The 24,419-nt window shown below is 40.3% G+C and overlaps 1 protein-coding gene across 13 annotated transcripts in view; it reads right to left on the reverse strand.

Annotated features, from left to right (window-relative positions):
• The window catches only part of RALGPS1 (Ral GEF with PH domain and SH3 binding motif 1), a 208,806-nt gene that overhangs the window by 140,907 nt on the left and 43,480 nt on the right, over positions 1 to 24,419 (reverse strand). For all 13 annotated transcript variants that reach the window (XM_060270380.1, XM_035113375.2, XM_035113382.2 and 10 more), the window contains 3 exons: positions 11,928 to 12,011; positions 10,166 to 10,255; positions 7,181 to 7,273 (listed from right to left, as the gene is read on the reverse strand). In XM_060270380.1, coding sequence (XP_060126363.1) covers positions 7,181 to 7,273; positions 10,166 to 10,255; positions 11,928 to 12,011 — 267 coding nt within the window. The remainder of the gene's footprint in view (positions 1 to 7,180; positions 7,274 to 10,165; positions 10,256 to 11,927; positions 12,012 to 24,419) is intronic.

The raw sequence follows: 24,419 nt of genomic DNA on the forward strand, positions 1-24,419 counted from the left end.
ACTCCCACACTGCCCCAATGTCTAAAAATTGCCATTTTTATTTCATTTTTTATTTTACCATTTATACCTTTTTGAGGAAATCCCTCCATGAAGAATCTTACAAATACTAATATGTACAAACTGCTACTGAATTAGCTTCAAGAAAAGCTTTCCCTGCTTACTTTATATTCTTTTTTGAGAATAATTCTCAGAACTGTAAAACCTAATGCCATAATATCAATGTGTTGACTGCTATGAACTGAAACCTTCCGCTAGTATATATCTAGTATATTTTTTCCTGTTCTGAGAAAATACTTAGAGACATAAAATGTGTATAAAACATTAGTGAAATCAGAATTGCTCCCAATTCTCTCCTAACACACCTCTTTTCTGGCTAATAGCAAAGTGAAACAAGGATGTATTTAGACTTTTTGTGAGTTTAAAGAACAGGAAGATCTACTCATCTTTTGGTCAGTTAAAGATTGTGAAACTATAATTAAAGAAAGGTTTGTAAAGCACCATACACTTTTCTTAATATCAAACCACTGCACTGAACCACAAACTCTGAATGAATGTACCTACCTGCAACATTGAGATACCTACAATAAGGATGTATTGTAAAGTCACAATTTATAAATTGGTCTGTTGCAACAGTTAACACTCCATTCTACACCCTTACAGGATTTGCTCACGTCATGCAGCAGCTCTAGTGATTTCAGTGTTCAGTGTACACATGGAAGTGGCCACATATATAAAATGCTCTTGTGCACAGAAGCTCCATCAATAAAAGTCTCCAGGTTGGGCTGCATACCTTTAAAAAGTGATAATTTACATGTAACATTTTTTCCCCTTTCTCAGCTCTCACATCTCTTTCTGACAGAGCAAGCCAGTACAGTGGCACCTTGGTTTAGGTTACGAACGCTGCAAAACCGGAAGCAGTGTCCCGGTTTGCAAACTTTACCGTGGTCTAAGAACGGAAACGGAATGGTGGAAGGGCACTGGTGACGGGAGGCCTCGTTAGGGAAAGCATGTCTCGGTTTAAGAACGGTTTCGGTTTAAGGACTTCCGGAATGGATTAAGTTTATAAACCAAGGTCCCACTGTATGCTGGACTGCCTAAAGCTTATCACATCATTAGAGGATATTTGCACATGACCAGTGCCCACATGAGAGTCCTCTAGAATCAGCAGAATAGAGACTTATTATCACATAATTTTGGAGCAGAGCAGTGTACACCCATCCAATACAAGCATTTATTGACTCTCTGAAATGATGCATTCAATTCTTCTACAAATAGAGGGAGCTTATCAGTCAAGAGTATGACCATCCTAGAGTGGATAATGCATTTATTTAAACAGCATTTCTTGGGGTAAGAAGAAAAATTAGATTTCCCAAATTACTCTCAAATTATGGATGCGACTAAACTGGAGGAATAGAAAAAAATGCAAACAATCCATCAACAATAATTTTAACCTCAAATCCTATACACATTTGCCTGCAAGTAAATTCCACTGGACTTAAATTGCAGTTGATTTAAAACAGCATTGTACAGTAAATATTTTAAAGTGATCCTTAAAAGCTGGTTTTAAAAAGCAAAAATTGTGAAACAACACTTTTCCAAGGGTCCCATTTGTGCTATATTTTGTTTCAGATCTAGAATGATTCAGGTTGTAATATATTATTCATCACATAAAAAGCAGAGGGCATCAGTTCACAATTTTGTCCCACAATGGCAATCCTTTTTGAAATAAGTTTGATTTGTTTGAAAGTACAGTTGTTCTTTTCAGGCTACACGTTTTAAAACACTCATTCAAGCAGATTCTCCCCACCACCACCACAGGCTTCTGAATTTTGCATTTCTGTCCAAAACTAACAGTGTTTCATCCAAAAGGTCATTGGCTCTATTCATTTTGGTAATCATTTGGAACTGTTACAGCCACCTCCAACTCTGCCTTGAATACAAAGAAGAAATGTATCCAAATATATTTGACAGAAGACTGACTACTATATAAACACGAAAATTCTTAGTAGGTTATCCAGCGCAAATAGCTTAGAATCCAAAAAAAACTACAGATACATACATAGCAACCCAAGTGCCATTTCCCGCTTTGTGGATATCCATATGCACATACAGACTCCACAAAACAACACTGATCATTAAACTATGAAATTGGGCTAAATCAAACATTAGACATATAAAGGCAAATATTATTTTTGTGGTGGATAATAAAAGCACGAGTTTTCCAATGGAAATAGACTCATTTCCTAAAACATAAGTGTGGGGGGGAGGCATCTCTATGTGCACAAAAGTTGGATTTCTAGATTCTAAGGGGGCTATTGTTCCTAGTTTTATTTTAGACAATCGGTACAAAATGTAAACAATCATAAGGAAGATAATATGTAAAAGCTACTAGATTATCTTCCAATACTGGGAGGTCTGTTCAGAACCCAAGATCCACACTGGCAACATATCATCAAGTAATAGGTTGCGGCTATCTTCTTTACTACCTTTTTGTAGCCTTTTGCTTATAATTAAAGTTGCTTATAAAATTCCAACATCTTGGGACTGACAAACAGACATGACTGGATCCTCCCTTATGTCTCATCATTATCTTGACAATGTTGTTGTTGTTTAGTCGTTTAGTCGTGTCCGACTCTTTGTGACCCCATGGACCATAGCACGCCAGGCACTCCTGTCTTCCACTGCCTCCCGCAGTTTGGTCAAACTCATGTTCGTAGCTTCGAGAACATTGTCCAACCATCTTGTCCTCTGACGTCCCCTTCTCCTAGTGCCCTCAATCTTTCCCAACATCAGGGTCTTTTCCAAGGATTCTTCTCTTCTCATGAGGTGGCCAAAGTATTGGAGCCTCAGCTTCACGATCTGTCCTTCCAGGGAGCACTCAGGGCTGATTTCCTTAAGAATGGATAGGTTTGATCTTCTTGCAGTCCATGGGACTCTCAAGAGTCTCCTCCAGCACCACAATTCAAAAGCATCAATTCTTCGGCGATCAGCCTTCTTTATGGTCCAGCTCTCACTTCCATACATCACTACTGGGAAAACCATAGCTTTAACTATACGGACCTTTGTCGGCAAGGTGATGTCTCTGCTTTTTAAGATGCTGTCTAGGTTTGTCATTGCTTTTCTCCCAAGAAGCAGGCGTCTTTTAATTTCGTGACTGCTGTCACCATCTGCAGTGATCAAGGACCCCAAGAAGGTGAAATCTCTCACTGCCTCCATTTCTTCCCCTTCTATTTGCCAGGAGGTGATGGGACCAGTGGCCATGATCTTGGTTTTTTTGATGTTGAGCTTCAGACCATATTTTGCGCTCTCCTCTTTCACCCTCATTAAAAGGTTCTTTAATTCCTCCTCGCTTTCTGCCATCAAGGTTGTGTCATCTGCATATCTGAGGTTGTTGATATTTCTTCCGGCAATCTTAATTCCGGTTTGGGATTCATCTAGTCCAGCCTAGATGACAATAGCCAATTATGACAATAGCCAGTGTCATAATTTACTAAAACAAGTTTCAAACAAACAAACAACCCATAGGTACACTTTTAAAAAAGGAGATATAGGAAGATATCAGTCAGGATCCAAGGCACTATGGGATTAATATTGTATGTTCAATGGATTCTTTAACTTACCCCCCCTATTGTTGAAGTGGTGCATCTGCTGTTTTTGGAGCCCAGCCATTACATATAAAATCTCTCTCCCACCTACTCTCACTCTCGCTCCCACCACATCACCTCAACTCATAAAGGATTTGCTGCTGAGAAAATGTACCTAAATTGCAACCAGTAAAATGTTAAAACAATTGCAAGAAATGGGAATGGTGTTTTCTATTTCATGCTTCTCACTGTTTGAACCATTTTAGAACTGTTTTAGTTACTTTGAATTTTTGCCAAAGCAACTTTTGTTTCTGAATCTTAATGTCAGGGAAAAGGTCAGTGGGCCTTTTACATACAAAGGACAGTGGTGCCTCGCAAGACGAAAGTAATTCATTCCACGAGTCGCTTCATCTTGCGATAATTTTGTCTTGTGAAGCACAGTCTGCCATGGCAAAAAAAAAAACCGCCGACAAACTTTGTCTTGCGAAGCGCGGCCATAGAAAACTTCGTCTTGCGAGTCATCAAAAACATTGCAAAACGCTTTCATCTTGAGAGTTTTTCGTTGTGCGAGGCATTCGTCTTGCGAGGCACCACTGTACTTGCAAAAGCATTTCCCATCAACTCATCCATTCTGACACTGATCATGAATAGCTCACAATACTTAAAAAATATACATAACAGACATATTTTACCCCTTGAAATTAGCCCAGTATAGGAAAGATGTAGAAAGATTTTTGTAACTAAATACAATCCTACCTAATTTCCCTCCCTGCAAGACTAAGAGCCCATGAATAATGTTTAGTGGAAAATATGGGTGAAACTGAGTAGACATTCCTTCAAACAATGCAAAACCTACAGGAAGAAGATCAATGAAAAAGAGACTAGCACTGATTTGGTCTCTTAAAATGTCAATGTTGTACTCTCATTAAATGGCATACAGTAATTGCCTTAAATAGACAAAATACTTATTCCTATAGCACAAATGATAACTACAGCATCAAAACCACTTTGATAAACCCCTCTAATAAATCTCGGAGAACAATGCAAAAGTGAGATCTTGAAGAGGAAGAAAGTCACATGTTCTCATTCCAATATACATTAAGAACAACTACTGGCTTCTCTTATTTACTAATTGCAGGCAATAACCAATTAATGTGCATCTGAACGATTCACACCTATGCATGCATGCAAGGTGCCAAACCTGGAAGTGACCCCAAAATGTTACTAAACAGGTCACTAAAAGGGTGGACGGGGGCAGAGCAGAACGGGGGGTGCTTATACACACTCCGCTGATGTGCACAGGGGCCAGGAATGAAACCCTCATGCAAAATGGTCGTCAACTGTATTTATTCCAGCCTTCCTCCCAAAGCTGCCTGGGACGGTAAACAACAAAAACAATACAATTTGTTTTGTTTTGTTTTTAAAAAAATCAATCTATACAATCTATAAACAATCTCAAGGTTGGCAGGAACAATCTATTTCAGCCAACAACTGCCTGGGTGAAAAGGAAGATTTAAAATAACATCTAAATGTTAATAATGAGGGAAGGAAACACAACTAAGCAGGGGTGGCATTCCATAAATAAGGAATCACTATTGAACAGGCTCTGTTTCAGGCCAGCTCTAGCTGGGCAACACCTACCAGTGGCACCACCATCATAGCGTCTCCTGACAATGGTAAGATCTGGGATAGTTGATATTGTGAGAGGCAAACTCTTAAGTAGTGTTTAGGGATGATGAGCTAGTTTAGGGCTTACTAGTACAAACACTCTGAATTGGGTCCAGAATCTCACACTGGCAGCATGCTACACATCTGAAGGGGAATTTTTAATATGTGACATTTTAATGTATTTTAAATTTTTGTTTGAATCCGCCAAGAGTGGCTGGGAAATCCCAGCCAGATGGGTGGGGTACAAATAATAAATTATTATATTATTATTATTTCAAAATTGGTGACACCTAGTCTCATTAGGCTCATCATCATGGCAGTCACATTCTGCATTTCCAGACCATCTTTAAGGCAGCCCAACACAGAATATGTTGCAGTAGTTCTGACAAACAAGTCACTATAGGCTTCTGATGATCCAGTCTATCCCAGTCCAGCAACAGCTGTAGTTGGTGAAACAGCATAAGCAAGGCATACACAATCCTGATTACAAAGGCCACTGAGACTCTGGTGACAGAAAGCCAGGAACATCCCCAGACTTTGACAATGCTCCTGGAGCAGGCAACCCACCTAAATCCTGCACATGAAAACCACTCATCCACAGCACTTTCATCCCATTAGGATTCATCTCAGTTTATTGACCCCATTCAGCCCATCACTGTTTCCAGCCTCTCATTCAGATGGAAAGGGAAAACAGAGCAGCACCATGTTCCAAATGCCCAAATGGTAGCTCCCAAATGTTTCACATAGATGTTGAATAGCACAGGAGACAGAATAGGCTCCTGTCATAGGACCCTATGTCAGCAGTCCCCTAGTATTACTTTCTGGTAGTGACCCTGTAGGTAGCAGAACCTCTCTAATACAGTGCCCCCAACTCCCAATCCTGTTGTTCCAGAAGGATACTAGAGTGAATGTGTCAAAAGCTGTCGAGAAATCAAGGAGAAGCAACAGGGTTGATTCCACCCCACAATAAAGATTCTAAATCGGGGTGACCAAGGCAGTTCTGGTGCTAAACCTGGGTATTAAACCAGACTTAAATGGGTCAAGGCACAACTACAGGTATCTTGATAACCTATAATTTGTTTATCCCAAACACATCTGCAGCTGACTAGCAAATTGGCAACTGCTTTCTTGAACACCCTGGGTAAGAGTTTTCTAAAATCTCAGGGTCCATGGAGGGCCTAATCTAGAGAGAGAGCAGCACCAACTCCCACACACAGTGAACTTTATTAACCTGGACCCATCCAATCAATCCCATCATATTCAATGTTATCAACCATAATGAGCAGGGATCTAGAGGGGGTGTAGTTGTCATCACCAGTGCAAAGGTCCTGCCCAAATCCTGAGGCTACAACAATTCAAAACAGCTCTGCTGGGTAGTTTACTGAATAAACAATGGAAGCTAATATTGTCTCAATACTGCCTGTATTGAGACAAATCCACATCAATACTTGAGCCACATTTGCTCTGGTCGTTGGGATGGTCCACATCATTGCCCGGAGCTCCTGAGAAAATCAAGGAACCACCTGGCTGCCACATGGGACTCCAGGGTATTTATAAGTGATTGTGTTGATGGCCCTGTCCATCTTGCAAGGCTAGGGTCTTGAAAAGAGCACCAGACATGCTTTCTGGAAATTTTCCTGAATCTTTTGATAATCCATCAGCTTATATCACTCTCTGGGGGCTGACCAACTTCCAGTCAGAAACTTCACCTCTTCTCCCTTCCAAGCTCCATGAAATAATGTATAGCAAACATACTAGTACAGAAATAAAACCGGAAGCTAAGCTTTAATGAGTTGTTTTTAGGCCATTCAAATGGTTACAGAACAGTACCATAATTTTTTGAATTTAACATGTAGTCAATTTTATGCATACAGTACCTCAGAGATTGAGAGAGGGGAGTATACAAAATAAAGTCCACAACAACTTACTGCCCAGGTTTTCGTCAGTCTGAAAATAGGTGCGCTTTGCAGAGCTGATACCACAGACATGAGGGAATGAAGGTTGTTCAGTTCTAGAAGTTTCTGAGGAGGGAGGAAATACAGGCCAAAAACCCATCAGTTTTCCTTATGGGTTTGGAATGTCCTAGCTCATTCAACAAAATAAAATATGTTCCAAGACCTCACTCTTAATATTGTAAAATACAGAATATACAAAGAATTGAATGCATTGTGACATGAAACTACAAAATGTAAAGACCAGATGCAAAGGAAATAGATTGCACTATTACTTAGTGTTCACTTTTAACACGCACAACACTCATTCAGTGGCGGAGCTTCATGCTCCAGCACCGGGGGGCGGAGAGCAGGTGGGGGCGGGGCTAGGGCGGGTCCTGGGGGCATGGCGCCCAGCGCGGGTGGGGGATCACCCACGATGGCACCCTGCCGGGATCGCGCTGCCGGGGTCGGTGCACTTCCCCCGCACTCCTTTTCCTCCGCCAGTGCACTCATTAGGAACTTTTTTTCGCTATACAGAGAATAATAACTTGCTGTACATTTCAGAAATATAAACATGAAGCCAATAGGTTTGCCTCCTCCCTTCAAAGTGGGCAATGTGTTAGAAAAACAAAACTTGAGTAATAAGCGATATTCACTATATATGGAATGGCTCTTGCATGTTTGTTGCTTTACAAAATGTCTGGTCTCCTTCATGAAAGTCTTTGCCCCATTCACCTAAAAGGGGTTTTGATTTGGGTGTGTGAAAACAGATGAGCAAATACTCTGATTTAGCTGGGGAGACATGGATGGGGGGGGGGCATCTTGACTCAATGGATCAAAGTTACTTCAGGACTGGCTTACGGCAAACTTATTCTCTAACGCAGAAGGCCCTTCCCCTCCACTGCTACTAAAGGTTATCATTTTCCCATAGATTGAGAACTTCCTTACATGGTTGGGCTGTGGTGGGGAACCTTACTTCATAAATATAAGGAGTCTGGGGATCAAGCAGAGGCTTTTACCAACCTCTTAGTTTTGCATCCTTAGGGCTATCACTCATTTTAAAAAATGTTTTTAAAAACAAAAACAAAAAGAGAAGTCATACAAATGATAGTAATTTCTTGGCATCACTCCAAATAGGTATTCAGACTTTTAGCCTGCTAGCATTTGGATCTGATCAATTTCTCTTCAGAGATTTAGCACACCCCTAACAAATTACGGTAAAATTTAACTATCCAAGTTGCATATGCAACAGTATTTAAGCACATTGGTAGGCATATTAGTGCAACTGATAAATAAAATCAAAGCACCTGGAATTTAAAATAACATATTTCTAAGTCTTCTTAAATGATATTAATTCAAACATATATTTTCAGAGAATAAAATAAATGGGAACAAGAAATTACCAATTATCCTATAGCTGGCAAATCTCCCAGGTGATTTCAGTCTGGCTCTTTTAAAGAGAAACAGCTTGGACCTGGGGAAAGGTGGGCATGCAAGGAATTGGTCCTTGTGTCACAGACCAATCAATCTTTTACAAGTTCCAAGAGTGCAATAAGGTCTTTTGAAAAAAGAGGAAGTTGCCATTCCCCATGCTAATGTGGGTTAATTAAAACTAACATTAAATGTTAATCTAGGAAGTATGACAGAATTCTGATTTTACATCTCTCTCAGATTACGGTACTTTGGCTAGGAATTGGGGAATTCCTTAAAACATTTCAGGTTATTTACAAAAATATAAAAGGGTAATCATTACTTGGGCAGGACGTGAAGGGGAAAGTGCTAGACTTTGTTGTCTAGTTGCTGAGGTAGCATGCATAAGTGCTAGGATTGACTGATTTGTTCGCTTCTTCTCAAATGGATTTTTGCCCTTTTAAAGTGGAATTTGATGAATCTCACTGGCTTAGCCAAATATGTCATTTAGTTTACCTCCTCCAGGGGAGCATGGGAAATTTCTACACTGTCTTTGCAATCCTCAGTTGTTCATTGTACAGGCAAAGAAAACTGCTTAAAAGGGACTGTTCCCTTTTCCAACGCATATCTGGATTTGTTTTTATCTGGATTTTGATTCTGAGGCTGTTCCCTTATCTGGAAATGTTACTTGATATGTTACATACAATACTTGATTAACAGCCTCCACGGGTGGGAGTAACATGTGATGAGTCTCAGTCTGAGCTAGAAGGCAGGTGCTGGTTTGAGATATGTCTCATACATCAGACAAGAGTGAAATCGAGATGGGATGATTAGAATGATTACAAAGCCAATAATGAAACAGGAGGGGGAGAGGAGGTAAGTAAAATATGAGGGAATGGTCAGATTTGACAGATGGATACAGTGTTGGCTCAGCTTGCAGTGATACACTGCTTTTCATGGGGCTAGTTATGCAGCAGACTGTCATCCAAACTCTTGTTTACTTATATTAATTAGGTTTTTTCCCTTGCCACTTTCTTAAAGTGCCTCTTTAATTTAATAAAGTGTTCTACTGTAAACACAAATCACTTCTAAAAACTGAACAGCTAATGTGTGGACAGAATCACATGAGTCTCTATCACACATGTTTCTCAACTGCAATTTACTGGTCAAAAACCTAGATTTTGAATTTTCTTTTACCTTGTATGTAATTCCAAGATACCTCAATACAAAATAAGTAGTTTATTCAATATTTTTGAGAACTTGAAATGTTCTGAGTAAATTTACCCTGGAATTTTGTGTTTGGTAAAATGTCACTTAGCCTAAAGCTCTGTGGTTCAGAACAATTAATTGACTGAATTCATATTAGAATTAGCCAACACAGTAGGTATTATCTGATCATATATACTATATGGCTAGATGTAATAACTAACAACAATTTTTCTGCTGGCTAAATTGCCCCTGGTTTCTACAGAACACATTTTCTTTTTCAACAGTATAAGAGAAACAGAAGATGGCTATGAAGTGGCAAAAATATTTAGAGAGACTTTTATTTAAAAGCAAAAAGCTTACCTTTGCTATTTTCACAAAATGGCTCAATATTTCTGCCCTTATTTTTAATGTCTGTGCTGTTAAAATTTCTCGTACGACCCAGAAACTGACCTATAAAAATAAATATATTGACTTTAATTTAATGAATAAAGCAGCCTTCATTGAATTAAAACAAATTGGTACCACTTAAGAATCTAAACAACTGGCTCAGATGTGCAAATCATGTAATAGTGCAAACCACTACCGGTATGTCTACGAATAAGCATATTCCTATGTCAAAAGGACAGAGAGATAGACATTTTAGAGAAAGAATGTGTTAAAACATCAACAGGAGGCAGATGAAGCTAACTAACCCCAGTGCAAGCTATTTCATACAAGCTATGTAAGTACCAGAACCTTTGTTGATATGAAAAGGTATTGCTATTTAGAATAAAAGGTAAAGGCTAAAGGGACCCCTGACCATTAGGTCCAGTCGTGACCGACTCTGGGGTTGCGCGCTCATCTCGCATTATTGGCCGAGGGAGCCAGCGTATAGCTTCCAGGTCATGTGGCAAGCATGACAAAGCCGCTTCTGGCAAACCAGAGCAGCACACGGAAACGCCGTTTACCTTCCCGCTGTAGCGGTTCCTATTTATCTACTTGCATTTTGACGTGCTTTCGAACTGCTAGGTTGGCAGGAGCAGGGACCGAGCAATGGGAGCTCACCCCGTCACAGGGATTCGAACCGCTGACCTTCTGATCAGCAAGCCCTAGGCTCAGTGGTTTAACCACAGCGCCACCTGGGTCCCATGCTATTTAGAATAAGGCACTGTAATTCTCTATCATATACAACCCTGTGGAACTGCTCTAAGAAGTCATGCCTATTGAGTTATTAATAACCACCTGAATGCATTGTAGTGATTGCACAGTAAGGTATGAACATTGCTGTCACCCAAGCACAGTTGTCTGAATGTGCTTCTTTCCTGAACTGTGTTCAGTTTTGGATTACAGAAGGATGATGCAAGTTTTCTTGGTATTCTATTGAGCCTAGTAACTTCATTGCTCTTTATTGATAAAATCATTTATTTTCTACTCCAGTTAATATCCATATTATATGATAGGGCTGTGCTATAAATCACTGGGCACTGTGTTCCATAGGGCAGGTGCTGCTGTGCTGAAGGACCTGGTATGAGTTGTTATGGAAGAAACCTCTGGAACATTTAGCACCACAAGGAAAGCCTCTGTAGATGACCATTGTGAACAGGCAGTTGTACGGTAAGGCAATCCCTCAGATACCCTGGTCCCAAACTGTTGACAGCTCTGTACACCAAAAGTCAAGCCTTAAATTTGGGCTAGGAGTATATTGACAACAAGTGCAGTTCCTTCAGCACTGGTGTTATGTGTTACTAGAAGGCAATCCTGGCCACAAGACAGCTTCCACACAAAAATAGTAGGGCAGCCCTATAATCCAATCTCAAGGTTAGCAATGCATGGATGACTGTTGCTAAGCTTTCCCTGTCAAGAGCAGCTGTAGCTGGGATACTAGCCAACACTGGAAGAAAGCAGTCCTAGCCATCATGGCCACATGAGCCTTCACTCATGGATCAGGGAATACTCCTATCCCACATCCCTGTTCCTTTAGAAGAAGTGCAACCCCATCTAGAATGGGTAACTTCCTGAAATCCCAGGCAGCTATATGTTTCTAACTATTAACAATAATCTATTTGTACAGTACAGTTACAAATCCAACCTGTATTAACCTGAGAGACAATGATTATGTATTAACTCTGATTAGAATCTTTACCTGATTAAACCTCCTTGTAAAGGCAACAACATTGGGGGCAAGGATGTGTTTTTCTTTCTTATTCCATCCACAACTTGCTAGTTCCTAGAAAATATAACATAATACCATCTTTTAAAAAAACTTTCACAGCATTAAATAAAACTTTCCATTAAGAAAACATACCAGCAAAGAAACAGGATTTTAAAATTCCAAATGGACAGAATTGGAAAACTATTATAGCTTCTAACAGTACTAAAATCTAGTCACTGGATCCTCTGATTTTCCTTGTACTCACAACAGGTATGTCCCCTTTAATTCATTATCTTATTTTTAAATCCTGCCTTTCTTCTGCCTTGGAAAACAAGGCAGCATACAGGAACCCATCCAGGCACTAGCAGGATCCAGACCTATCCAGGCACTAGCAGAATCCAGACCTACAGCAGTGTAGTGGTCTTACCGGTATGTGCATTCAGACCACACACTAGGCCCTAAAAGTTAACGCTTGAGTCCAATGCTAAAGTGAGATGTAATAGCACAGACAGAATACTAAGAACAAGGAATCACCAAGGCCAGTTTTTTAAAAAACAAAACAAAAACAAAAACCATGTCACAGATGGGACCACAGACTTTGCTCCATAGTGAGACTTTAGCAAAGGAAGAAACCGTATTTCATTAACATCCAATGAAGCTGACTGTTGGAAGATTTAGGACAGATAAAAGTAAGTGCTTCTTCCTGTGGCACATAGTCAATAGAACTCGCTCCCCCAGGAGGCAACGATGGCCACCAACTTGGATGACTTTAAAAGAGAATTAGACAAATTCAGGAAGGACAGGGCTATCAATGGATATGCTCTACCACCAGCTGGAGGTAGCAATGCTTCTGAATAACAGTTGCTGAGAACCACAGAAGGGGAGAGTGCTCTTGTGCTAATGTTTTGTTGCTGGTTTTCCACAGTAACTGAAACCTTGATTGCAATGCAAATCCTGCTTTGCAATCTACCATTTTATTTAAGAAAAACATCTTATGACCAAGAAACACCTTGTCGCTAAACAAAACTGAAATTGTATTTTCCAAGGAAATAATTTGGCTCCCTATTCAGATGAAATTATCCTGAATTTTGTGCTTTGTATATTATAGTCAAACACCTCTGTGGCTTTCCTACATCTTAACTACTTTTCAGTACCACCATGAACATTATAAGGCGGCTATGTTTGACTTGTCAGCTCCATGGGGGTAATGTGCAACAAAGGCAAAACATTCTATGCATCTAATGAGATCTGCTGTAAATTGGATAGATTAAAAAGATGCCCAATTAAGCAAGGGCAGTATATGTAAAGCTCACCATAATTAATTTTCACTGGATAAGCGTATTACAGCTGCTTGTTTAATGGAAGGTATTTTAATGAAATCCCATTTCTGCATAACTAGAGAGCATCAGCAAATGTTAGCACTTTTGCAATAACAATGTTTCTTGTGTTCAAACATTTGGGTGAAGTCGTACATCACCCTGACCTGAACCAAAGACTTAATCAGGGCAGTGGTGTAGCATGGGGGGCCTGGGGGGGCCATGGCCTTGGGCACATAACGAGGTTCCCACATGACAGGCTTCTTCACTGAAGCCAGAGCCACAGGGAGGGAAGCCATGCACAGGCCAGGCCTTCTGCCATTCAACGGCCCAGTGCTGCCAGCCAGCTGTAGATCCACTCCTGGGTCAGGCCTAGCCCAGGGGCAGAAGTGGCAGAGAAGAGGAGAGGCGACAGTGGAGGCGGCGCCCTGCTACTCTGCTGGGCTCTGGCGCATGAGTACATCCCCACCACCACCACTTTTTGAGGCTGGGATTGGGGAGTCTGACCACAGTCACACAAGGCTGCCAGGTTGGCATGAGTGTACGCCCTGCCCCCTGTGCTGTGTGATGGTAGCATACGCTCTGCCACTGAATCAAAGTACTCTGTTAGAGGGGTTTTCGTGGAAGTCTCTGTCCAGAAGCCAAGTGTGGTGTGGACAGGCCTTAGAGATACCAGTGGCAGCCTTAGGATGGCTACCTCGGTAGATTGGTATCTTGGGGGGAGGCCATATTCCTTGACACAACCCTGAAGAAGAGTTAGAAACTTAGATATATAAGCTAGGTGCCAAATGCCAAATGGCTCCTTAAACCAGGGTTGCAGTCACCAAAACAGAATGTCTAGTTGCTGGTTTTTTGTTTTTTTTCAAATGATGGACTATAATTGTTTCTCAGCTAAACATTTAGCTAGTTAAGATGATAACCTTGAGCTCGGTGAAGAACTTTGAGAACTTAAAGAAGAAAAGTCACTTGATCCAAGGACAGTTCACATATATATTGGTCTATTCTTGCCTCTTTTTCTTAATGGTGACTGCTCCTGCTCAGGCTGCACAATAAAAGCATTTTGGTTCCAGAAATCCATTCCGATTGTGCAGACAAAATATAACTGATAGAATGCTACAGGATGGGGTATTAGGGTTTGAAAACAGTCCAGATCCAATGATCCCCAGATGGTGGGTGATTTTAGGCACCATCCTGATGCCTAGGCAACTTTACTTGATCGCAAGTGGTTGAAAGCCAGTTGCTAAATGCACCCAGCAGCTGGCTAGCTTCAAACATTGCCCTGAAGCAGTTTCAACCCTATGATAGGAGGCTGAAATGGATATACACCCAATACCTGAACCAAAGTTCCACTTACATCTGTAATCAATAAAGTTGTGGCCGACTTTTAATCCAGATCATTGTCTGTTTGAGTTCATTCTATCACACCTCACAGTACTGGGTACCACTGTGACTGGTACCACAATAAAAACTCATTTTTGTATAATTAGAGAGCATCAACAAATGTTAGTGCTTCTGCGATAACATTTCAAAAGCACCTTCTATATATATTCTTAACTGAAAAGAAAATCCTCTGAAATGCCACATAAGCTTTATTTGATTTGGAGGTTTTATTACAGTAATGTTAGTGCAATGAATGTCTTTATTCAACCTCAGTGGCCTGGAAATGCTTCTACCCATCACTACCTCAAGGTAACAGTCCTCCTTTATGATTCTGCAAGATTCTCACAAACTAAAAATATATTGAGAAATATAGGACAATGATTTTTGCATCTATCATTTTAAGATTCCTACAAAATATCACTGGATTTTCATACACTGGATTATAATGCAGTATGACCATAAAAATGTGCTTAAATGCTGTCAACATAATATAATGACCACTATGTTGTCATCTTATTGCCCAAACACTACAAACTCATTTTGGGATGTGGGCTAACATCAGCTCTGGTTCCTCAGTCATCAATGGATGGTTCAGGTGAGGAAAGGGCAATTGGCCACAGCATATGTGCAGCTATGCATACACTAGGAATTTCTTTTAAATGCCTAAAAGCCCCAAGAAATTCATGAGCCACACTTTGGCCACCCTAATCTATAGCTATCTCCCACAAATCCTCTTCTGGAACCTCAACTATTCTGCTACCAGCTGAGAAAGTTGAAAACAGCCAATACCATAGTACCCAGCCCATTTCTGTTACGTTCATTTCTCAGATTAGGAGAACTAGTCAGGATCATCCAAAAGGTTGGCTTTGTGTAGTGCTTGAGTGGCTGATGCATTTTCCTAGTCCTGTTAACATAGAGCTCTGGAGACAGTGGGTCTCGTGTAGCACAAACAAAACATTTCAGATGTATCTGAATGCTTTTACTTTAAATTGGAAATATATGCATACTTCAGAGCTATGCACACACACAAATATAATCCAAAGGGGAAAAAGAAACATTATTTTTGCCAAGGGAAAAATGATAATTTCACATTATCCCTTGATGTTCCAAATACATTCTACAGCTTGCCTCCACAATTACTAGCTCAAGTTACTACAAATCTATATAGCTTTTGCATTCAGAATTAACCAACTGTGTATATAGTATCCTGGAAATGAGTTAGCCAGATTATCTATCCTAAGCCACTATTAGCAACCACAGAGCTTCAAACAACTCTGTTATGCACGTTTCTCCAACATCAGCTCTGTACTGTGGAGGTTATGCAGCCCAAGACAGGGAGCCAGCCAAAGCACTAGAAGTCTGCCTCCAAAGAATTCTATAGGCATGTGATAGAATGTCCTGTAGGAATCCAAAAGCCCACATGTGATGAGAACAGCGGGAAAATCACTTCATCTCCACCCACGCTTCTCAACATAAGTTTCCAACTTGTATCTGCTGTGAATAATGGTGCCAGTTCACACCTGTCAAGACTCGTGTCTCCCCCATGTGATAAACAGATGTCTGGTGGTCAAAGAGCCTGGAAAGCATTTGTTCACGTGGCACAAATCTGCTAAGCACGATAGCAGAACTGAAATGAGATTGAAGGGGCGGGCTACAAAAATAGAGGGGGAAAAGGCCTGTAAATATCAGCAGAAATAATTATCACTCCAATAAGTACAGGCCAGGAAAATAAACACATTTGTGCCTGGAAAATGCATTTGAAAGTTTACATTTTGATTACAGTATTTACCAGCAGATTTTACCAAAAAAAGATCTTCTACAACACACGCTCCCCTACAATAGTATTTGTCTACATGCCATCGGCATTGTGTTGTACAAGAAGAGAACTTCCTCGTTATGTGTTTTTACCATTAACTTCTAACCTTCCAATACATTTTATGCTATTCAGCAAAAAAATTACCCACTGCTTTTAAATGTGATACACATTCCACACACACAAATACAAGCAAGATCAAATGTTTTCTAAAACAATTTTTAAACAGGGTCTATCCAACTAAATCTTGATTAGGGCTGGGCAATGTCAGGTTTTCAACATCATGATGTATCACCAGCCAAACACTGCAATCTGGCCGTACTCAGCAATGTTGTAACAACAAACTGCATTGGCCCCAACCCCGTGAGATGCCAGGGTGAAACTGCTGCAGCTTTCACGAAGGCGGGACCTGAAGCATTTTCACTCCATTGCCAGGCGGGGCAGGAGCTTGATGCAGTTTGTTTGCCCTGCTCAGCCAGGGGGTGGGATGAAGGCTCCCGTCCCCGGCTAAGCAATCTCCGAAGTTCCTCTTGCTTACGCGTGAGCTGGAGGGACATCAGGTCTTCTTTGCGCCGCTCAACAGGGTGTGTGGGAAGGCTCCTGCCCCCCCAGCTGAGTGAGGCCCAGTGGCTCTCCAGCTCACACAACAGGCCAACTATTATATGTAATTTTATTTATTTTAATTTTACTTCGTTCAAACTTTGTAATTGGTGATTTTATCCTGATACTCGTCAATAATCACCAGGGCTGTCTTAAGCATATGTTGCACCAGGGTGCAAAGATCCACCTGCCCCCCTCCAGTTGCCCAGTTCCAGGCGCACAGGAGGGCAGAGTTGGCTGGCCGCCTCAGCATCTCGCTGGTTCAGTTGCTCCCGAACTCGTGGTGCAGAGCCACCTGCAGCAGAAGAGCTCGCCGCAGCACTCCAACTGATGGGCGGGCTCTTCCCCGGACTCAACTCTCGGGCCCTGGATTCTTGGCCTGGCGCCCCTGAGAGCCCGGCGCCCTGGTGTCCTGCGCTCCTAGCGCCTGTGGGTAAGATGGCCCTGATGATCACAATAGAACAACTTTATACTTAGGAGAGTCAATTGTTGTGGGCATAAAAACATTTCTCCACTCAACAGTATTTTGACACTTATCCTGCTCTACACTAAATGTGGCTTGCTTGCTTGCTTACTTACTTACTTACTAAATAAATAAATAAATAAAATGGCATTGAACACAAACACAAAATGGGTACAGTTATACATATGAGGACAGGACTGGACAATGGTGTATTTGCTCTCAGAGTAGAAATGTGTCTGTTTTTCCTCTTTGCTTTGTACTTAGTTCAGTGAAATACTTGCTTCATGTCACTAGCAGGCAGCACAGCAGGGCTGTAATTAAATTTGGTTCTTGGGCTTGCTGCCTTCCCAGAGTGAATTAATTGTGTCCTGACATCAAATGACATGCCAGCAAAAATATTAATTGGGGTAAAGGCTAAATTAGGTTCTCAATTTAACCAGCTTTAAACCATGGTTAAGCAGGATGCATTAAGGGCAAAGTATAAGATCCCAGGGCCTTCTGCTGGTCTCTTAATCACAGGTTTTTTTAATTAGTTTTAATTAAAGTTTTTTTGTGTTACAAAACAGACAGATGAACAGGGAAATGTACATCTATTGTCTCCTCTTTGATTACCCTCATTATGTCTGTTCTGGCCTTATGAGGGGCATTGGGGGCAACTATTGACAAAATATATGCATTGAGCATTAGGGAAGAGAAAACCATCTAAACTTCTATTTAGATTTTATTTTTTTACTTCAGAATGTCATATTAATTTAACAAGTCTATGTTGCTGCTAACACACATCTCTACCTTCCTTTTTCACCTATGGATGCCAAGGATAGAGGCTTAGTAGACCTGTCAATCTGGTCAGGATTAATCTGGACCTTGATGGGATTGGATTTCTGCTGAAGGACCAAAGGCGCAGTTTGCAAATGCATTGTATCAGCTCAGGCTGCTATGCCAGCTGCAGGCCTATCTGGAACATCAGAAACCGGTCTTAGTTACTCATGCTGTAATCATCTTGAAACTAAACTAATGCAGTGCACTTTGAGATGGGGGCTGCTCAGGTTTGGTGGGGTGTGGCACTACTTTTGCACCAGCTGCACTAGCTCCCAGGGCATTTCTGAGCCCAGTTCAAAGTGCTGGCAGTTTAGAACTAGTTTACCTTAAGGACCAGCTACACCCCCATGACCCTGCCTGTGATTCAGGATCCATATCTGAGGTCCTGTCTGTGTGCTCACCAGTGAAACTGGTACAGTTGCTGCAGTTGTGAAACTCTCTTATGCTAAAGGGGGGGCAAACAAATGTTAAGGCCTTCTTGAATAACAGAACTGATTTTTTTAGTATTGCCTTTCCTTGAGAGAATTTTGATGATCTAATTTCACATTTCAATCATTTATTTGTCTATATTCACATCAGCGCTTCAAACTCTGCCAAAGGTTCTTTCTTTCGCTTCTTATTTCTCTCTCTGTGTTGCTATGTGAAGGCTTGGCTCTGAAAAGCAACTAATAAATAACTGGAATAAACAAATTTTCATAGTGGCTGCAATCCTAAACACACTTGAAGTCCTAATGAACAGTGAGTCATCTTCCTTCTGAATAAACATGCATAGGATTGCATTACATGTTTAGTTTCAAGTCAGTCTATTTGCAAATAAACTCTTAAATTTGTTCCAGCTAACCTAACATTTTCATTACTATTTCTTTTTGGATGTGAAAACCACAGGTATTTTAAAGTCTACCCAGAAATGAAACTTGGGGTGCTTTACTTATTGAAAAGTTAATTTCAGAAGCTGGATTTACAGTAGCATTTGTTTCTGCAGAATCTTGGCATATATTTTAAAAAGGTCAATCTATCAATGCTGTCCTTTTTCTATTCAGAAGGAAAAATGCTCAAAATATTTTGTAAATGTACCAACACATTTCTGAGTTATATACTTATTAAAAAGAGAGAGAGAGAGAGAGAGATTGATTTTTGGGGGGAGTGTCAGCCAGCACCACAAATTCTATATGTGAAAACCAGCTGTCCCATTACATAACCCAATTTGTAGGGAGTTCAAAATTTTCCTGTAAAATATTCCATCCAGAATCACTCCAGGCATCAGGTGTTGAAAATATAATTTCATTTTGGGGGTCGAGATGTCACCAAGGCAAGATGATATTTGGATCTGTTGCTGGCCAAGCTTGCTCCAAAACAAAGTCTTCCCCTTTAATCTCAACAACTCAACAGCCTTCCTTTTGTACAGTAGCCAAATCAGGCTCATTTGCTAGGGAAAAAGTGGGTTTATATAATCTCAAAGACTTCTGTGCTAACCAAAAGCCCCTTACAGTTACAGAAATAAATTTTATATTGGGACATATACCATGTGGCTGGTTAGAGATACACCACGTTATCTATTTTCTAAATCAGCCAAATGCAAGGACACAAGCATTATCCAGCTGAAATAGTTTTTGAGCAACTTCTCAACTCAACCAACCCACTGGGAAAGGGAATCATCTCTCAACTATATAAAATCCTCACACAATAGGCTACCCTTCCTCTCATTTCATTAAGACTAAAATGGGGAAAAGATTCTGGAGCAGAATTAGAGGGGAAACCCCGGGAACAAATCTGCCCTAAACTACCATTTAGATCCATCTCAGTTAGAACTCAAGAAAATGCTTTAAAGATAGCACATCATTTGTCCTTCTGCCCAGCTAGACTACACAGAAGTAATTGCAACACGTCCAATTTCTGCTGGTGGGAATGCCATTAACCTGGCTCTCTAGTACACATGTGGTGGTTTTGTCCCAAAATTATTCCCTTTTGGGGAAAAGTTTTTCAAACAATTAATCAAATGATGGGACAATCGCTACAACCAGACCAAAAATTAGCACTCCTATCTTATTTTACTCTTCAGGTTAAGAATAAAACCAATAAAGACCTCATCCTCCATTTATTAATTGCAGCTAGATTAGTGACTGCAAAATTAGTAGACTTTAAATGCAAATCTTTTTGAAGCCTGGATTCTGCAAGCATGGGATATTATGCTTATGAACAAATTAACCATTTCAAAAAAAGAAAATCAATCTGAGGGGTGGAAAGACTCACACCTATACAATCTGGTATCCCTTTGCTGATTTTGTTAAGACAACCGAACATGATTTTCACCCTCCATCAACTCATGGAACCTTATGAAGAGACACTTTCATCTGATTGCCTTTCTTGGGAATGTCCAAAACTACATCAGTCACTATTTTTTATTCTCTGTAAAGCTATTAGGCTCTGTTTTCCTTCTATGGGTATGTTTTGTTACTTGCAATTAAAATCAGTAAAAAAGGAGCTTATCATGAGAACCTCCTTTGTAAGTAAACATGATTCTGTGAACATTCCACATCTTAGCTATCACAAATAAATACAATCATATACAACCTACCACTGGCCTACTCACCTAGGTTAAGTAATAGTCATCATATACTAGCAGTTGTGGTAAATTGCCCCTGTCTGCCTACCAACACATCCTTGTACCACATTGTTCATCTCATTAGATATTTGGGGGGTGGGAGTGGGAAGAAGAATCCTGACAGGGGAGTGGGCAATGGATAGCAGGGTAGCAACTAGCCCTGATGTCTATTGTAAAGCTGTAATCAATCATATTATCATGCAAGTGCAATAAATCCTGCTACAGTGGTACCTCTGGTTAAGAACTTAATTCGTTCCAGAGGTCCGTTCTTAACCTGAAACTGTTCTTAACCTGAGGTACCACTTTAGCTAATGGGGCCTCCTGCTGCTGCCGCAACACCGGAACACGATTTCTGTTCTCATCCTGAAGCAAAGTTCTTAACCAGAGGTACTATTTCTGGGTTAGCGGCGTTTGTACCCTGAAGCATTTGTAACCTGAAGCATTTGTAACCCGAGGTACCACTGTATTTATGGTAGTTTCTGCAGTCTTCTACTAAATGCACAAAGTAATTTGGGTGTGTGGGTATGGTGTGTGTGTGTGTGTGTGTGTGACACGTTTTACAAATTTTGGGAAGAAAACAGCTGTGTGAACAATGATCAAATGATGACTTATAAGGCTTCCCTTGTTACTTAATGATATGAAAATTATCTCATAAGTCACTCCAGTTACTCAAAAAAAGAATGATTAGTATAAATATTTATATAACCCCAAAATCAACACTGAGCAGCAAAAACCACTTCCTGAGTTCTTGCTTCTTAGGAGTTAGGCTGCATCTGCACAAATGAAGAAAACCAGAAGAAGATACTACAGTATACAGTAATAATATGGGGAGAAAACAGTAACCGACAGGAATTAGGGAGCTTCACGGATTAACAAGATGCTCAAAAACTGTTTACTATTTAAGCTGATCAAAGCAACCTGATACAAGTACTGTCAAGGTTGTAGTGTATCAGTCCCCTTTAGAATAAATTGTGATGTGATCATATATGCTAATAGACTGCTAAAATTCAGGGTCTTTATTAAGCAGTTGATGGGCTGCAATACATAGTGTGCTGTGGATAACCCAAGGGACTGCAACTTTGACAATCTGCCCTAGATAACTTTCTCATTTTAAAATATTCTTTATTTTTAAAGGAAAAATGACTTAATATCTGCAAACATACGGCACTTGTTAATATTCGTAAAACATCCAACACCTCTCTCTGTGCTCTGGAATGCCTTACATTCAGGACTGGATAAAAACTGACATCAGAAAAGGTCAAGCACCACGCTGAGGACTGATGATTTTTTAGTTATCCTTAAACTTCATGGCATAAACACAGTGCGGAAAAGCAGCAGATGGCTCTCGACCAACAAATGACAACATTACTATTCCTTTTGCTAAAGCCAAATAAAAGGCTGCCTTTGCAATTTGTTATAACAAGTCTTTGGGTGGAAAATATGTTGCTGCTTCTGAGTTGCAAGCTCTCAGAATCAAAGTTCATGCCCTTCTCCACTTAAATATTTTATATCTCAGGCTGCATACACACAATACATTTAAAGCACATAACTCCCGCAAAGAACATAAGAGCCTGCCGGATCAGGTCAATGGCCCACCAAGTCCAGCATCATGTTATCACAGCCGCCAACCAGATGTCTATGGGAAACCTGCAGGCAGCACAAGAGCCCTCTCCCTTCCTGTGATTTCTAGCAACAGGTATTCAGAAGCATTGCTGCCTCCAACTGTGGAGATAGAGCATAGCTGGTAGCCCCAGATAGCCCTCCCCTCCATGAATTTGCCTAATCCTCATTCAAAGACATGCAAGTGCCATAGTTATGGGCTACATAACACTATGTGCTGTATAAAGAAGTACTTCTTTAACGTGTCCTGAATCTTATAACATGCAGCTTCACTGGATGCCCACAAGTTCTAGTGTGATGAGAGTGGAAAAACTTTCATCTATTCATGCCATGCATAATTTCTTCCAGAAGCTCCTGCTGCAGGAAGAATACTGTGGGGTCTTTGAGGAGTCCAAGATGCAGAATCAGTAAGAAAATGGCCACAAACCTCTTTAGAAATAAAATTGCCTAGGGCCATGAAATATTGTACATATTATTAATTTATGATACTTCTGAGCTCCACTCCCACTCCCATTACCAGCAGTCTGTGGAAGGACATAAACATGTAAAAATGCACTATCAAAAATACAAATACAAATCCAGCATAAAACCAAACAACAGCAGTGTTAAAACAAATATCAACCAGTAGCATAACTTTCTCACGGCTTCAGAATGCCAGAATTGCTGAAATTCTCTGAAGCCCTAAAGTCTGGCAGAATACAAAGCTTTTCCCCTGATGCTGATAGAAATACATTGTAGGTGCCTGTAAAGCCTCTCTGGGGAGAACATTTCCAAATCTAAATAGGCAGAAGCACTCAGGAAATAGCCTCCCCTCATATATAAGGTAAATGTAGTAGCCTGTTAAAACCATTATAAGGACCCAAATATATCTAGCCCATAGAATTAAGTTATCATTCTATCAGTAAGATGCCACATCAAAACTAAGTTCAACGAATAACACATGCTTATGAATAACACAGAAGGTAACAGATTTTAATTTGACTACATAGAATTAAAAGAGACAGCTGGAAAAGCCACTGTTAGCAATATCAGCAGCTGAGATCTAATTGGTCTTAGAACACATGCTGTATGCGCAAGTACAGATGGAAGCAATTATATATGTCAGAGCTCTGACTGCATTCACCAGACATCTCCTGATAAAATTAGTCACTTCTTATATTCATCAGGGAACAAGACAGCTATGTATTACAACACTTGCAAGACTTCTAAGTTTTCCTAGCCTTCTGCCAAGCTTTAACTCAGCGTCTACACTGCTTCCTAGAAGGCCTATTCTAACTTCTAAAATAGAAAATTCAAGCAATTTTAAAGCAATTTTAAAGAGTTTGTCTCAAACCACATTTCCATCTACTGCAGTCAGTCAACATCAACATACAAACCTGAATAAGACCTGCCAATGCCCTGTCTGTCTTTACGCTGACCACAATCAATCTGACTAGGGCTGATCTGAACACTCCTGCAGCAGAACATTTGGCAGGTTTTGGAGGAAGTGAAGGGAGGGTGGGACATTTGGGTGATGGAGGAGCTAGTTAGTTTACAATAATAAAATTGGCCAATGGCTTTTTTATTCTTTTTTCAACAGCAACAACAAAAACATCATTGAATATAAAAGCTTCCCTGAGTGGCTAAGACATGCAGCTTCTGCTGCACACTTTCTAAATGGAGCCAGAAGAATGTTTCAGGAATTGACATTGCATGATCACATGGTTTGGGTTCCAGTGAACATTGTCAGGTGGGTGGGTGATAATTGTCTCCATAGGACCATGGATTTTTAAAAAAGAAATAAATGGATAAAAACTGATATGGTTATACAATATTTCAAAAAGGACTTCCAATTAACCCTGTTTATCTGCATTTGTTTTTTTTTAATAGT

This window comes from Zootoca vivipara, chromosome Z, assembly GCF_963506605.1.
Source record: "Zootoca vivipara chromosome Z, rZooViv1.1, whole genome shotgun sequence".
NCBI classification, from domain to species: domain Eukaryota; kingdom Metazoa; phylum Chordata; class Lepidosauria; order Squamata; family Lacertidae; genus Zootoca; species Zootoca vivipara.